Below are 18,282 nucleotides of genomic sequence, written 5' to 3' on the forward strand. Positions count from 1 at the left end.
TAGAGTTGTAACAGATCAGGCAGACAATATTACAGACATTTTTCTGTGATGCAGAATCTCAGATCCTGTACTGCTCATCAACATACTTACATGGCATCAGGAATGTTAACTCATACCTAGGAATTAATCCTTTTCCCATCCCTGTGCAGTCTTGCTAGCATTACTTGCAAAACCTCCCTACTCACAGGCTGGAGCTGGCACTGGAGTCACCATCCATCTTTCCTGTCTGCACAAGGCTTTCGTCCAGCCTCTCGCCTTGCTAGGAGCCTCAGCACAGCTCCTCCTGACTCTCCATCCCACCAGGTGCTGGCGGCCAGAGCTGCTAACACTGGGGCCACGGAGGAGGTGGTACAACCCTGTTGCAAATGGGCGATTTAGATCGCTTAAAGAACCACTGTCAAAGGTATCAGCAAAAGTCGTTTTATTGAAATATGATGTTGTAAAAGTGTGACTTAACAAAGTTTAATGGCAAGGTTCACTCTGTTACTGCACTGCACAATCATTTGAACAATGATTCAAAACTACCGAGGCAGAGTCAAAGTTACCAAGACAAAATCAAAGTTACCAAGACACAAATCAAAGTTACCATAATACAAGGTTATGCATGATATCGGTCACTTACCAAAGATCTGCTGTTGGTGAAAGGTCTCTCTGCCTTGAGGAGCAACCTTGAGAGGCATCCCAGCTCAAGAGGAGATCATCGCCATACAGCCAGGCTCAAAGAAGGCTCACTTAGGCTGTCATATTTGTGGAATAAAGTAGTTGGCTTGTAGTCAAATTACATGTGATGGAAAAGGTATGCATGAGACTCTTGTACCCACAACTTTCTTTGTTCGCTGATAAATGAGTCTTGGAAAAGCCACCTGCTATTCATGTGTTAATCGCATGATCAGTGTTCCAAGGTCATATGCATCAATGCTCACTGTGTCATTCTGCTCCTTTGTGGGTTTTCAGAGAACAGATTGGAACTGGAGAAGTTCTTGGCCTGGTAACAGCTTAGGCCTTCACCTCCTTTGGAGTCTGTACCAAACTACCGCTAGTTTGGTTAAGGAGTTAAGTGCATCCATCATAGACCCCCATACATGCATATCTGCAATATTGCATTTTGAGCTGGGATCTGCCAGGATCTGACCCAGCCCTAGGACCTGGCTGCCACAGCTGAAGGATATGGACTACCCTGAGATGAGTTGAGGAATTTGTGTGCAATGGTAAGAAAGCAGCAAAGCAATCGCCCTTTCCCAGAAAGTAAAGCCAAACCCTGTTCCCACAGAAATCAATGGTGAAACTGCTGGGACCTCAGCCGCGACAGTTCAGGTCCTTTGTGATTGTTTGCCTCCTAAAAGGAATTTTGCTTCATTAAGATGCTGAGTCTTTCTAATTTGAATATTTGATTTGCTTCGGGTCTTCGTTTGTCATCATTATGTGGTTGCCAACAGGGAATCAAAAGGGACATCTCTGAACCTGCTGCGAGGCCGTGAAACTTGACCAAGTGAGTGTTACATGTGGGGTGAGACCAAGTGGGCAGGCACATTCCCGAGGGAGTGCCTCCCTGTTTGATACCATTGTTATGGAAACTTAAAACGTCAGGATAAACTGGGAAGGCCAGTGAAATGCAAATGGCATGAAGCCCAAGAGAGACAGTATTTGCTCACTACTTACCACCCTTCCGCAGAACAAAATGTCTGAGTTTCTGCCTTTTGTGTAAATGAGCTTTCCTGGGGTCCTAAGGTCCAAACTTCCTTGTAGGCGTAAAGGTCAGTAATCCATCAGCAGCGAGGTGTTAGCCACGAATCCCAACAGCCACTTGAGATGCTTACTCTGGAAACAAACTCTCACACAAAAGTGACAAAACCAGAAAGCATGATGCAACAGCAAAACAAATGAAAACCATGTGTTTTGTCCCAGGATGAGTTACCTACTGGGAGAGGGAGGGCGAGAGCAGTGGCTCTGTTGTGTACCTCCAGCTTTTCACATCCATTTGAACCCAGCCAGCCAGCGATGACAAAAACTTCTTGCATTTTGATGAACTCAAACAACGTGATTTTAACAACACAGGAAGAAATGTCCTTCCGCAGCAAAATAAGAGACCAGATAGAGGTGGTTCATTGTGCAATGATTTGCTAAGCAGAAGAGCGCCCTACCACCACTGAAAAATAAAGCTCTTTCAGACAAAAGAAAGGGTTCATTTTTTGTTGCAAATGGCTTAATTAATCACTTCCCTTAGCTCCAAATGGGAAGAGGCTTGAGCTACAAAAGCTCTGCTTGTACTAACCTCCAGGCAACCAGACGCTCTTCGCTAAAATTCATTTAGCTGTCAAAATGGTGAAAAAATGCCAGCAGCAGAGAGGTTCAAAAACTGTGAAGTCCAGGCACTTTGATAGGGCTTTTCCTTTAAAAAAAAAAAAAATTTAAAAAAAATAGAAAAGTACACTGAAATCCAACTCTAGAGAAGATTTTGTTCCCATTTCTCCAGAAGGGAGAGGCAGCGTGAGGATACCACCAGTGCTTTTACATGCAATCCTTTCATGTAAATGATTTCAAATGGGAGTTCTTGCTCTTGCCTGCAGACAAAAGCAGAATGCATCACTGTTGCCAGACCACCTGGGACATGGGGAGGAGAGGAAATTTCCAGATGGGTTTTAAGACAATTAATTTCTATTTATATAGCCAGAATAAATGTTTTTTTTCTGAGATAGCATTTCCCTTTGCTCTATCTAGACCACCAAGAAAAGAGGGAGGCACAGAATTTCTATTGCATTAATAGTCCTGGTGTTTATGGTTTTGGCTTTTATGAACTTGTGGGAGCTGTTTATTGAGTCATAAACTCTACTAATGGGGATATTATCTCTAAATTATATAAGTACTACAGTATTTGGGTTAGTTAAAAGAAAGGTTTAAAACAGTTACACACTTACAGTTTATCTCAATTACCAACATGATCCCATAATGGGAATTTAATTGCTAATTGCTAGCTTATATTGCAGAAGAACTACAATAACAACACACAATATATAGCCTGTATAAACATGTCCAGACGATTCTGTATTACCTCCTTTCACTGCTACCTCCTCATATAGTGGTTTTTTTTTTTTTATTACGATGATTTAATTCCTAAATGCCTCAAATTAGGAATTCCTCTTTTTCAGGAAAGCATTTCCACCAGTGCTTCATTTGACAGATTTTAGCAAGCCGCCTGCACACACTCGAGTGGCTTTGTGCAAAAGGGACGGCCTTATGCATACACTTAAATACTTTGCTAAATTAGATTCTCAGAGACCTCTAAGAAGAGAAACTGTAGTTCTATTTAGATCAACCCAGCTTCTCCTGTTTACCTAGCTGGAATGAAATTTGACCGAGACCCACTGGCCAGAGCCTGAGTCAAGCTCATTGAGGACAGCCAGGTCCACCTGCTAAGCATGGCACCGAGTCTCTGCTCAGCCTAAGCTCCAGAACACCCCATGAGAGGGATCACACGCACATTCAGCACGCAGCATGGACTCACGCTCTCCTCTGCCCGGTCTGCCCAGCTCAACTTGGACTACTCACAGCCGGCTGAACCTCAGCCCTTCCTACATGTACCTTACACACTGCAGCGAGGCTGCAACCTGCAGCAAGGTTGAGGAGCAACCAAGCAGTCACCGAGCTTGACCTCAGTGCTCCTCTAGCAATGCTGATGGACCCTAAGAGTGGGATTCATCTCACCCGACAGCAATGCAAACATCTACTTCTAGCTAGTTGTTTTAAATCCCTTCAGAGCCAGTGCAGAGGGAGGCAGTGTACGGCTAACAGGCCTCCTGTAGATATTCCTGTAGGCTAGTCGCTCCCTAGAGGTGCCCATCGCCCTTCCATCAGCAAGTAAGGGATCCAGAGGGCTAGTGCAGGTGCAGACATCTGCACTGCAGACATCTGAAGGCAAAGGATGTAAGTCTCACCCATAAACTCCATGCTAATTTAGAGAAGGCTGCGTCCCACCTGCGCCACAGCAGCTCTGCAAAAGGTCTTCCTCTTGTCTTTCAAGACAATGCCATTCTTCTGACAGATTTGCCTTTGAAAGTGGGAGCTCTCTCAAATACTGTTAGGTGATACAATGAATTTTTGCTGTTACAGATCATCCCACCATGCTGCTTGCCAGGGATCTGCATCAGATTTCAGAGAAGTTTGTGAATCAGCTCCTTTACTTCTCTTTGTTTGTAGTTCTTAATATGAAACTAGCCTGATGAAAGAGGAGAGCAAAGAGGACAGATGGCTAGGGTGAAGGGCAGATGAGGATAGCTAGTTTATTTGTGTGTAACACATAGCTGAAGAAACTTCCAGATGATTCAGAAATGACAAACTGTGCAGAGAAAGGGTTTATATAATCAGTCTATAACCTTAATATATTATAACTATATTAACTTCCTTCCTCATCTTGGTTATGCTCCCTCACTGGTTTTAATCTTTACATTGGAAACTGGTAGGGACGCAGACTTCACCCCACACCCCTGTCTGGCTTGTTTGACCATTGCCTAAAACATGAGTGCTGCTTCTGACTGCGTCTAAGTCAACCCCCCCAAACAAACAACAAGAAATTAATTCAGAGCAAACAGTAACTTTACAAAGTCTTCTTTCAAGACAGTTTCCTCTCAAATGTTATCTATACTGCCCTCTAAAACCTAAAAATAATTTTTAAAATCTGACTGAGCTCAGATTGTGGTATTTTTTCCTCCTGATATTGTAACTTCTTCACAAACATGCTGCCATTTTGTCTTTCTCATTGTACTGGGGCTGGCTGGCTAAGCCACCTCAAAGAGGAAGAAATGCTGCAAGTAAACATGCACCAGATAAGTTACTGATGATTCAAGATATTATTGCTTAAAGAACTAATGTTTCCTTCCATGTCACTGAATAACCTACATATGACTACAGTATGTTAAAAACCGGGAAACTCTTCTAATGATTAGTTCCATGTCTCAAACTATGGGAACACACAGAAGGGTCCAGCAAGCCAAGAGACCAGTGAATTACTATTAGTGATATATGGACTGCTGTTCTCTGAATGCTGTCAAGTGACTGAAAACATCCAATATTTGGTTTATTGTGGAATTAGGATCCCTGCAGTTTTCCCACAGAAAGTTCAGAAGTTCAGCTGGGAGACAGAAAAGTCTCCTGGGCTAAAAGGACAAGACAGAGAGAGCAGACACAGGAGTCAACTGAGCCCAAACTTTTCCTGTGAAGAGCTTTCCTACCATGAAGTAGGATCAGCATGAGGGACAAATGCAGAAGGAGGACTTCAATACCTTTTCATTTATGTAGATGAACATCTGTCTGACATTGGTACGAACGGCTCTGTCCAGAAAAACACAGTAGGTGCCTCTATGATGGGCAGGACACAGGAAAATACTGCCTGGTGAGGAACTTGATTTTCGTCCACAGATTGTCTGTGGCTGCTTGTGGCTACCATGTCTGAGAGAGCCCATCTGCTGGTGACCAGAGCAGACACTCTGAGCTGGACAGGAGCAGAAGCTGATGCGAGGCCATGAGCTAACCAGCGTATCACCTGCGCACGCGGACTAGTCCTCTTTGCCGTTTGCAGCCTGCCATTTGCTTGCAGCAGCAGCTATTCCAGAGAACTTGAAGCCTCTTATTCTCAAATGCCAAGTTGAGGAAATAAAAATTAACACTGAACACGCAACAGACCCCAGCAGTGAGATGGGGAGCTGGTACTGTAATGTGAATCTCTTCACTCCTGCCGTGGACAGCACAGATACTTGTGGAAAGAAGATATCTTTGGCTCCCCTACAGAGATCGAGAGCTGAGATTAATGGCAACTGTGAGGGCTGCCTTCCCCTTTATGCGATGCATGCTTTAAAGCTGTGGCCTCCTGCCATCTTGAAACATAATCCTGTGGTATTGTCTTCATTCAGGCCCCTCATCAGCAACGTGAAAAGAGAGAAGAAGCTGGTGGCAGGATTAGAGGAGAGGTTGAAATATTCTGGGCAGCATATGCTGTAAGTCACATTATACAGAGTATTATTGGACTGCTCATTGGCTAGGGCTTTCCCTTCTGGAAGCATTGCTGCTTGTAAAAAAGAAAACCTGGTGAAAAGTGTTTGTAACACATCAGACCACAGCATATGACACATTGTTAGCACAGTGACAAGCAAAATATTTTTCAGGCCCTGTCTGCCCTATTCCTAGGAGATCCTTTTGTGCTCATCAGGGTTATGCAAGATGCATGGGAAAAGAGGAGAAAGAGAAGTGAGAATAATAATTCAGAAAGGTATTAATAAACATCCTAAAATTACTGTCCCATCAGATGACCCATCTCAACCTTAAAACTGAGTACCTTAGGCTTGGAAGGCTGTTTGAGACCCTCATTGTTTTAGAGGTGAGAAACCACCTTTTGTTGTCCAGTTTAAATTTATTTGTGGCAAATTATACCCATTTGTTCTTAGACTACCAATGTTCTTAACTAAAACAGATTATTTTCCTTGCTTGGCCATAAAGTATTTACAGAGAGGAGTCATACTCTCTCTGAGACTTCATTTTATTTCACTAAAGTCAAGCTCCTTTAATCTCCTTTCTTATCTCCATTCTCTTGATCACCTTTCTAGTTCTTCTCTGCACTGGTTCCAGTTTGCAGTCACCTTTCTTGACCATAACCAGACCAGACCATGATTGACCAGACCTCTATACAGGGCGCCACATGAAATTATAAGAAATAATATTTCTTGTACTGGTTTTTTTTTCCTGAAAGGAGGCTCCTCTTTGTCCTATACACATAAACGAAAACAAACTAAAGTGAATTTCCTATCTCTAAAAGCTACTTGGGAAGTTCTAAATGTTCAGAGTCAATCTTTCTTGGAAACCCTCAGCTGTACAAGATTTCCACAACCTAAACATATCCTTCTGAAGTCTGGGGAACACTAAAAAATTACAAGGGCAGCAGAAGGGGGGCGGGGGGGCAACGGACAGACAATAATGCAGAAGAATGGAAGCTTGCAACAGCAAGGACCAGCAGGAGAAAGAGACTTCCCTCAAAGCGTGAGATGCCCTTGCAGAATGGCTTCACCACTTTGCAGACTGAAGCGGAAAGACCCATCACATCAGGAGAGATGCTGGAGCTGAGTGAGGCAGCCTGGTCTGCTCCCTATGTAACGACCAGAACAACTAAGAAAAGGTAACGGGTGATAGTAGTAAACTCCCTTCGGAGAGGTAGAGAGGCACCCATCTGCTGACCTGAGGCACTCTCTAGAGAGGGATGTCACGGAGACACTACCAAGCCTTGTACTGTCCACTGGTTATTATCCACTGCTGTTGTTTCACGTGGGCACCAGTGATACACCCAGACACAGAAGGCAAAGGCAGGGACTGGGAGAATGAAAAACCGCCCGCTGTAGGAGAAGATCAGGTTTGAGACCATCTAAGGAATGTGAAGGTGCACAAGTCCATGGGACCTGACAAGATGCATCCACAGGTCCTGAGGGAACTGGCAGATGAAGTGGGCAAGCCACTATCCATCATATTTAAGAAGTTGTGGCAGTATGGGGAAGTTCCCACTGACTGGAAAAGGGGAAACATAACCCCCATTTCTAAAAAGGGAAAAAAGGAAGACCCAGGGAACTACAGGCCAGTCAGTCTCACCTCTGTGCCCAGCAAGATCATGGAGTGGATCATCCTGGAAACTACGCTAAGGCACATGGAAAATAAGGTGATTGGTGACAGCCAACATGGCTCCACTAAAGACAAATTGTGCCTGACAAATCTGGTGGCCTTCTATGACAGGGTTACAGCCTTGGTGGATAAGGGAAGAGCAACGGACATCATCTACCTGGACTTGTGCAAAGCATTTGAACCTGTTCCACACAACATCCTTGTCTCTAAATTGGAGAGACATAGATTTGACGGATGGACCAGTCGGTGGATAAGGAACTGGCTGGATGGTCGCACTCAAAGAGTTATGGTCAATGGCTTGATGTTGAAGTGGAGACGCGTGACAAGTGGCATTCCTCAGGGGTCAGTATTGGGACCGGTGCTGTTTAACATCTTTATTGGCGACATGGACAGTGGGATTGAGTGTGCCCTCAGTAAGTTTGCCAACGACACCAAGCTGTGTGGTGCGGTGGACATTTTGGAGGGAAGGGATGCCATCCAGAGGGACCTTGACAGGCTTGAGAGGTGGGCCCGTGTGAACCTCATGAAGTTCAACAAGGCCAAGTGCAAGGTCCTGCAATCCCAAGCACAAACAGAGGCTGGACGATGAGTGGATTGAGAGCAGCCCTGAGGGGAAGGACTTGGGGGTGTTGGTTGATGAAAAGGAAGGAATTCTTCACTGTGAGGGTGGTGAGATACTGGAACAGGTTGCCCAGAGAGGCTGTGGATGCCCCATCCCTGGCAGTGTTCAAGGCCAGGTTGGATGGGGCTTTGAGCAACCTGGTCTAGTGGAAGGTGTCCCTGACCATGGCAGGGGGGTTGGAACTAGATGGTCTTTAAGGTCCCTTCCAACACAAACCATTCTATAATTCTATGGTTCTATGGTTCATTTAAAGTGTCAAGCTCAGTCTTGGTGGCATGTTTTAAAAAACTTCAGCTTTCATCAAACTGGCTTCAAATGCAAGTTATTGTTTTGGCTCCAGACACTACCCCCATGGTCAGACATTTTTCTTGTCATGTAAGAAACCATTTTCCTCTTTTGGATCAAAAAGCAGTACATGGTCTTGTCTACAACTTGGAGCACTTTAAGGAGTTTTCACAGTTTTCTTTTTGACCCCCTGGATACAGACCATCACTTACCCATTTCATTGCAAACATCTTCCTAAGTAGCAGCAACACACATAATTATGCCTTGCCTCAAGTCCTTTTTTGCTGACAAAAAAGTAAAAAAGCTGCCAAAAGCTTATTTTACCATATGGAGGGAAAAGAATTTCTTCTCAGGGGCTGGGGGGTCTAGAGAGAAGACATACAATTAAATTTTCATTTACACTACCATGCAAAAGTGCAGCAAAGTATTTCTAAATGGAATCATAATTCTAAAAGAGATCTCCAAGTTTCCAAAAAGATAGAGATTTACTGAATTAAGTTATTCTTTGAACTATTGTCTTTCCCTCAGTTTGGTGATTTAGATAAGTTGAATTCTCATCTTTTTAAATCAAAACACTTCCTCCCTGAATTGTAATTTCAGATTACAGAAAGTGCAGGGTTCTCAGTCTACCGAATGTGCGAGTTTCCCAGCCACTGGCAGAGGTGCACTGGCTTACACCTCTTCCCCTGTGGAACCGCCATGGATGAGTCAGCTCCCCCCCTTCACCTCAGCTCTTCCATTCTTTAATCTGGCATAATTACTTCTCTCACAAAAGCATGCAGTAAATTCAGTTCTAATCATGGCTTTGAGCTGGCATAAGCTTAAAAAGATACAAAAATGCTAACAGGAAATCCAGTTACTCATTGCAATTTTGAGCAAAGAGAAAGGCATCAATTAATTTTCAAAGGACAAGTACAGTGCTACTGCAAGAAAGTTGCACACTAAAATTGTACTGAAACATCTTCCTTTCATATATGTTTCACCCAAGTAAACTTGGGTGTCTATTAATCTGAGTCACATTTAAAACAAAAAGCAAGAGCTGATAGCTTCTGTGCCATGCCTGCAAAATAATTACTTCTACATTGCAAGGCTATAATTATCTCTGATACCAGAGCAACTTTATACTGTGCTAAAGCCTTGCTAGTATTTCCTCCATAAAATAAAAAACTTTGACACAAACAGTACTTAAGCATCACCACAGGGATATAGCAAAAACACAGATATAAGCTAAAGAGCAAGAGAGGAAATTTGAATGGAATTACCTTATTGTGCTAATATAGTCCAACCTAATATTTTAAGGGGTCATCCAAGAACCTTTGTTTGCAGAACAAAGCAGGGTCAGTCAGATTTTGCTCTGTTTGACTCAAAGATTTCCCAATACTTGTAAATTCTCCATATAACCAGACACAAAGATTAGAGGACACAGTTTTAATTATGCTTGTGTAAGTATAAAAGAGTACCGCTGATTTAGGAGTTCGAAAAACACACAAAGTATATATCTATGTTGAAATAAGAAATTAAATGCAATAAAACCTACATCTGATCTTTTTGTTTTACAAGGAATGTTTTCAGTATCTAAGTTAAGCTTTGGAGCTGAAACAATAATCCAAAAGCAGTGCCTTGCACAGATCAGATTATTCTTCCTTGTCAAATAGATCATCCAGAAGAGTTAAGTATTTGATCCCTTTCACAGGAATGGATGGTGGTTGTCCACTCCAGTCATCTTCATTCTGAAATTAGTAACCCAAAGAATATCTTAGAATATAATATTGAAAACAAGAACAGTTAAAAGCTGGTCAACATAAGACTGAATGAGCTGCTTCATTTCCACATAAAAATCTGTGAAAAAGTGGACCGTAATATAGCACATCCTCTTAAAAGGTTACTACACGCACATTTTTATCAAACTTGCAGAATATTTTATTAAAAATATTTTCAGTCATTAGCCCTTTTGATGATATTTTCAAATTAAATAATGCTGTATTTTCTTTATTAAGATGCTTATACTTGAAAATCTTGCAAGTCATCTATGTCTCAACACCAAAAAACATACAAAATAATGAGATAGAAAGAAGAAAAAAGTCAGTTAAACAAGCACAACTCTGTTGCTGAAATCTATCTGTCAAATACAGGTACTGTAGCCCCAAAATATTGCTGTTAACTCATGGTAAGTCATGAACAGAATGACAATTGGATTCTAAAGTTGAATGAGATTTAAATCCCTTCCTTTCTCTGATTTTTTCCATTTCTTATTGATCTCTTCATTAAAATATTCTTGTACTGTACCAAAGATAGCCTAGGTATTGCAGCTAACTAATAAAATAATAATGTCGATAAAACTCTGTAAACTATACTGGCACCAATTTGGGCGCAGTTCATTAAAAACAGTGCTATATGTCAGTATAACAGTTACAGCAAGGCTTTGGAGCCAATGAGGAACTGATTATGCCAGCATGATGATGACTGATTACAATTTCTGTTGATGTTCTTTCTTCCTTTCTGATTTCACCTGTAACCTTCCTCACATAACTCCATGTACCATTCTCAACTGGGCCTCTTGGGCATCAGCCACTCCTGGAAAGCCCATCCACTGGCTGTCCTCCAAGGAAAGATAACATCTTCTTCATACCCAAACAAAACCTCATCTCTTATGCCGATCAGAACACCACAAATGTCCATTTCAACCTCCTGCTTATTTCACAAGCACTTTTTTCACCACACCTTCAACTTGTGAAGGCTGCGTCTTGGTTCCACCGCCACTTGCACCCCACCTTCACCCCATAGAAGCCATCTCATTCCCTCACCTGCCAGAAATCAAGTCATGCTCAATGGCTAGATAAGCCATCCTGTGAGGGGAAAGAAACGGTCAAACACATTCAACAGCAAGTGTATCTGTGCCTCTGCTTCTTTCACCCTTGCTTTTTGGTACAGAGCTTAGCACCACCTTCAAGGCAAAAATCCTCTGGGCACAGGCTCTGAAATTCTTTTTGTTTCTGTGGTACTGAGGCTCACAAAGCCCCTTATCCTGACACAACCTTCTGCGAGCAGTCACTGTTTAAGTAGAGTTATAACTTAAGCACAGAATTCTTCCGTAAAATCAAAGAATACCCACTGAACAAAACCTAATGCACACTTTGAACCACAGGACTGCTGTATAAAACACGTGGAAGGGCTTTGATTTTATCTGTACAAGATGGAAAAATTGTTCTCAATGACAAAGTGAAAAAGAAACCACTATGGAAAGCAGAGCAAACCAGCAGCATTGGGCCCCTCATGAGATGCTACAGAAGAAAGAGCTGGTAAGCCAAGTAAGAGAGAGGAGTCAAGTTAATAGCACAGTACTTGAGGAATATTGGTTTAAACTATGTAACCATTGAACTTGAATTTAAAGGAATGCTGTTTCTAAAAGGTTTGAATGCAATCAAACACATCCTGTACAAGTATAGCAACACATTGGCTAGGCCAGAACAGCAAAACTATGTGTTGGCAGAAGGGCTTCGGATTTATCTGTTATGAAGTTTTTAAAAATCAGTAAAATTGCCTTATGCACCATCTATTTTAAAATGTTCCATACAGCACAAGATGGCAAGATCAGATTAATCTCTGCAGTTTGTTGATACCACATTTTTATTTACCCTAAGTAGCAGGCTGGTGGAGATATACAAAGTTGATCCATCAATACTGTTCTTACTGTACGCCTACCCGTGATGTGGTGTACTATATACAAGGTTCTATGGAGTTATAAAAAATATATAGCTATTTTCTGCAGTGTCAGTGGTGTTTAAACTATTTCCTGACTACCTCAGCAAGCAAACAGATCGTTTGACATACGACAACAATATTTGTGGGTGAAGCGGTATTCACGCCCATTGTTCATGGACAAATACACCTGTTTCCCCTTCTCTTTTTTTTTTCTTCTAGAAAAATGTCACAGACATGTGACACCTATTAGGCATGGGGGTGTTACAGGGCTCCTCGTCCCAGTTTAACTTCTCTGCTTCGTTCTAAATGTCCCAGAAAAAATTAATTACTTGAAGAAAACAGGCACAAATACGCAAATATGAAAACCATTGTGGTCTCCATTGGATAAAGCACTCATGTTAACATTGGACAAATTATATCAATGTACTGTACTGTTCCTTTGCTCAGATACACTGGTTTTACCTTGAAAGGAATCTTTATCGTCTGGCAAGCAGGGATTTGATTGTCTCTCCAGTTCAGCCCATCCACAAACTTCTTATATTCCACTTGCTTATGGTCATTTTCAAACCTAAGCAGAATATCCATAAGATGACTCAAGGTTAAAGGAAATTTTTAACAAAGTTGTATCATATTATATACAGCTTACTAACGCATTACCTTTTGGATAAAAATTTTTTACTCCTTTGTTACCAAACACCAGCAGGAGTACAGAAAAACACTACCAAACTCTCAAAACTTCTATATCATACATTCTATTCCATATTCTTACATCTTATTATTATCTCTCATAGTAGAATTCAACTTCTTTAAGGTTTATTACATTTCAAGTAATTTCATTTTACTTTTGAAGCTTTGCCCAACCTTTTCCAACACTGGGAACTCACAATTGGTGACAAACAGAGTTGGGATGATCAGTGTATGATTCCTTTGTGTAGAAAAGAAACAGGTAGAATGACACAAGAGAGCTGTGCTATAACACAACTGACCGCTTTATATGATTCTACGATCATTTCCTGAAAATAAGCAATCCTTCAGAAATGCTGTTTGGATACATCTTGGGATCATTTTACAATTGACAAACACACAGCTCTCTAACCTATCAAATAATAGCCAGATTTAAAAATCACAAGCCTTGTCATTTGGTAGTTGTTTCATGGCATTGTTCTTTATTTCTATGGAATAAATATATATATATTTGTGTCAATTATGAAGGTCCCCTAACTGCATGAAGATATATATGCTGCCAGCTAAGGTCTACAGGTACATGTAGAACATGCTATCTCCCTCCCTCAAATTTCTAAAATCATTACCCTGCGCTAACAAACCCCATGGGAGCAGATTTGTAAGTCACATCATCCTTCTGCCATTGATTTGGATAAAGCAGCTTCAGAAAAAAAGTCCTCAATTCAGCAGAACACTTAAGTGATTAAGGCACTTGGGAACCACTGTTATTTCAGTGGGACTAGTCAAATGCTTGAAAGATACCCACAAGCTGAAGCTACCATGCAAATCATTCTTGAAATGAACAGCTTAACTGCTCTGCTATAAATACCATGCTAGCAGTTTCTGTGAATGACATCTGTCTCACCTAACACTACCTACATATAAAAGGGACCTCATTTAGGCATATAAGCCCACTGGGGTCTATGGAGAGACATATACAACTAGCAAGACTCAGTACCTATTCTTTGGTGGGAAACAACAGGTTAAACAATTCTGCCCTATAATCTGGTGAGACAAATACTACTGCACAGGAGCAAGATCATCTCCAAGAAACAAGGTTTTTAAAAAATTATTTTATCTTGTTCTTAAAGAAATAGCACTGCACAAAATATGGGCCTCAAAACTCTTCAATCACTGCAGAATGTTCTGGTAAAAATTAAGCATGAAGGTACTTTAAGGGAGAATTTACAGCACAAACTTGGAAAACAATACCGGAGGAGAGAAGAAATATATCTAGTGACAAAAATAAACTGCAATAAACTGCAACTCATCCTCTCCTTCTCCTCCCCCCACACCTTTCATTTAATAGTCAGCAGGAAAGATAATAATAAAATATACTGAGAGCCATAAACAGAGACACTAGCGATAAACTGGAATGTTAAGTACAGAGAGTTATGCTGAAGATGAAAGCAAAGTCAGAAAAGAATGCTACTGTTACTAGTATTAAAGAGGAGCCTGAAACATTGCCAATGAGAAACCCTCCTATGATAGCTTGCTGCTTTATAATAGCTCACATGCAAGTTAACATTTTCATAAAGCCTTGCTTTTGGGGAATATATCCACTATATAAGAAAATTATCATTCCCACTTCTAGGGGGTTCTTGTTTCTTTCAGGTTTTTTTGCAGGTGGCAATTGGGAAAAGAAAGGAGTTTTGCATTAGAAGTAACGATACCATAAAAAAGCTTATACCTCTTGGCAAAAAACTATGGCACACAGATTTTGAATTTCAGAACTATCATAATGATTTTTTTCTTTTACTATATATGTATTTATCTTTTGCTCATTGTGAAAAGTCAAAAGATTAAGTCTACTGCCAAGATGCAGAGCTGCATAAGCAGGATTTTTAAATAAAGAACAAGTGAAGGCGTGGAACTACTTAAACTTTATGTTGAGGCAATGAAGTCAAGGAAAGCATTGCTTCTGCTTTCGACAAACATTAACAGGGAGAAAAGTCCTTTGATGTGACAGCACTGGCAAACTGAGATGACAACATGGGCATGAAGCTAACTATAACTAAAGATTTTAACATGGGCAGAGGAAATAGAATTCCTAAATCCCATATTTCAATAGCTACAGAAAGCAGCTTAAAATATTACTCCAGAATAATCCAGAAAGAAAAAAAATAACCTACTCTTTAGTTCTCTTGCTTGCTGTGACTTTCTGTATCAATCTACTAAAAGCACACACTTGCAATTTGGCACAGAGTATCCAGATGGACTAAGGAGATGTTATCAATTTGTGCATTATTAGGACAGAGATGTCATACATTTCAGTGGCCGGAGTTAATATGACTGAAAGTGACAGTGCTCTTCAGGAAAGGAAATTAGATTTGTCTTATCAAGAAGATGCAACAAAGATCTCTTGAAACCATGCTTCTCTTCAGTTTTGCCCTATGACTTCACCAATGCATGTGATCTTAGACTATGAAATCACTCCCCCATCCCTATCATAGTTTGCAGAGGTTTTTTTTTTACCCTTTGACATTACAGAAATAATCGCACGTTTCTGCTTCTAAAAATATATTCATAATTAAATACTCCAGATACGTGAAAAATCTGGTTAAATCACATTATGACCATTCCTGAGGATGCTTGGGTGAGTAAAGGCTACTTATAAATATTTTTTCTTTCCCATCAAGAAATCTGTAACCAAAACATTTATGTGAAAAGTTCATGTACATACAGAGGTTTTTTAATTCCTTAGTTTTGAATAACATTTATTAAGAAGTTAATCTTATAATAGAGGAGAAGTATCATGCTGCTTTAACCTTAGAGAAAATGTTGGGATTCTTCAGCCTGTTCGATAGTCTCTGTGTAACACAGGTATAAACCTAAATTGTCATAAACTGCTCATAAGAAAAGATTTAAAACAGCAAGCATGGACAAATATATGCAGCTGATCAGTATGAATTAAGTAAGGGCTACCACCTTGTGTATACATTTATTCACATCTTGAACAAGTATAAATTGAACCATCAAGTTCCTCAGCACACTGAATAACAGAAATAATTTCTTTTAAGAGATCCAAATATTAATGCTAGAGAGTCTTTTCATCACAAATGGCATAGGGAGTCTCAGGCATCAAAGCTAATGAGCAGAAGACAGAGTGCAGGAGAAAGATCTTGTGACCATTTCCAATCTTGCTCCTGCTACCAGGACACTTGCTGTAGCAGGAAAAGAGGGCTTGCTTCCTGAAAGAAATAGGTCAACCCTAAAAAAACATTACAGGTAGGCAACTACGTAAAAAACAGGTAGGCACAAACCAGGGCAAAGCTGAGCAGGCAGGAGCAGCCTGGCCTGGCCTATTAATGACTTGAGAACTGGGATGACCATGTAGGAGGCCCATTGTTATCAGGGACTGCTACCTGAGACAGTAGGGATTAACTTTTTCAAAACAACAGGCCCCCCTCCAGAGTCCAATAGTCCTACCCTGGTACTGTGGAGAGGTGAAGAACTACACAGCTGCTTTTAACAGAAATTAACTGACATATTTTAAAAAATAGGGACATATGCTTAACAACTAAACTAATGCAGAACAACCAATGTATAATATTTGTAAACTTGTCATCCATTCTTTCTTCGCTCCATTTTTTCTTTCCTTATCTGCCAGCTGTTTATATAACCTCTAGGGAAGGACTGCATCTTTTTAAGTCCTTGTTAGCATACATTTAGCATTGCAGTAAATAGAAATAACAGAAAAAAAACCCTAAATTCATCACTTGAGCACTTTAGCAACATTTATTTATTAAACAAACTATAATTGTTCATTATGCCTGCATAAATTTAAAGAAATGTTTACAATGACTACTGTAGTTTTCTGGCAGAAACAATTGTGTACCATCTGCACTGCTTAATACATTGTGATTAAAAGTCTGTATTGCCCTGTGATTAAAAAATTAAGTGAGAAAATGCTGATGGAGAAAGGAAATACTTTTTAATAAGCCAGCTCAGGTAAACTGGAAAAAAGGACACATTGTTGGGTACCTAAATCCTACTATTTCACCATCCCACAATTAAATATATAAATTTACACTAGACAGACAATATGAAAGGGTCTTATGAAACCTCAGTCTTTGTGCTAATTCTCCCTGTACTCTGTGGAAACTGAATGGTCTTTGGGTACAGTAAACAAAGTGTTGGGTCATCTGGAGGTGACCACAAAATTAGACAGTAACTTCTAGTCCCATCCCATGCTTTTAATGAGTGACAGATCATTGCAGTATAATTTACAAATGTAAATAATAAATACTTTAAGAGTATTACCTTTCAAAATGGAAAAATAGAACCATTAAGTCCTACAGAAAGTCTTTGCCACCTAATCTCAGATAGCAAAGCTGAATAAACATATAGCTTCAGTCTTCAACTATTATCTGATCACATCGTCTAGAATCATTTTATAGCTGAATGGGGTCCAGCTAGTGCATTAGTTATATATACTGATTTTGTGGGAATCAATCCAACAACTTTTATTGTACCACTTTCTTCCTTCAAAAATACAGATACACACAGCAGGAACACCACCACCACCACTTGCTTCAGAAACATCAGTTGACACAAAATTACATGCTTCCTCATTGTAAAAAAACAGAGAAGGAATATTGTTGATAAACTTTGCCCACATTGAATTGCATACTCCCCAAGAGCGAGACTGTTCTTCATTAACAATAAACCTGCCTGTTTCATGATTCTTCAGTCTCAAAACTACAGGAAGCAAGAGGAAAGAAAGAGAAAAGTCTAAATTTCAGGCAGCCAACTCTACTCGTCGATTTCCAGATTACTGGAAATTAACTCCTATTAAATAGACCTCAAAAAAAAATATCTTTCCCTAACTCTGCACCCTCATGAAACAATTAACTTACCAAGCAGCAACAGCTACACACATTATTAAGACTGTGACAATCTTCCTTCTTACTTGCAGTGCAGTGACTCACCACAAACTGCCATCTTTCGAAGCCACTGATATGTAACTTAGAACTGGTATTACATGTAGCACGCTATCATATGAAGTACTTCTCACACTGACTTCTGAGGCCCAGCTTCACACCATTTATCTTTCTCATACAGAAATCTCAATACAGGCTGGCCACAGCCCCTTTAGAATCAAAGGAAAATGGATGGTAATTTAGAAATCCAGCTCTTACACAGGCTGAGGAGATAACTATTCCCTTCTCCATCGTCTAGAGAAAGAACCTGCAGCAGGTGAATCCTAATTCAGCTGTCATGGGTACCTGGCTAAAGCTGGGTGAAATCCAGCCCTTCGTCTTCTCCTTGTCTTCTAAGCTTATCTCTAATTTTTA

At 40.5% G+C, this 18,282-nt stretch overlaps 1 protein-coding gene across 1 annotated transcript in view; it reads right to left on the minus strand.

Annotated features, from left to right (window-relative positions):
* Positions 1–9,979: 9,979 nt before the first annotated feature.
* EFHC2 (EF-hand domain containing 2) overlaps positions 9,980–18,282 on the minus strand; it is a 62,388-nt gene continuing 54,085 nt past the window's right edge. The window contains exons 14-15 of the mRNA XM_075034697.1: positions 12,725–12,830; positions 9,980–10,290 (exon numbers count right to left, since the gene is read on the minus strand). Of these exons, the coding sequence (XP_074890798.1) occupies positions 10,195–10,290; positions 12,725–12,830 (202 nt within the window). The 3' untranslated portion in view covers positions 9,980–10,194. The remainder of the gene's footprint in view (positions 10,291–12,724; positions 12,831–18,282) is intronic.

This window comes from Buteo buteo, chromosome 8 (genome assembly GCF_964188355.1).
Source record: "Buteo buteo chromosome 8, bButBut1.hap1.1, whole genome shotgun sequence".
NCBI lineage: Eukaryota > Metazoa > Chordata > Aves > Accipitriformes > Accipitridae > Buteo > Buteo buteo.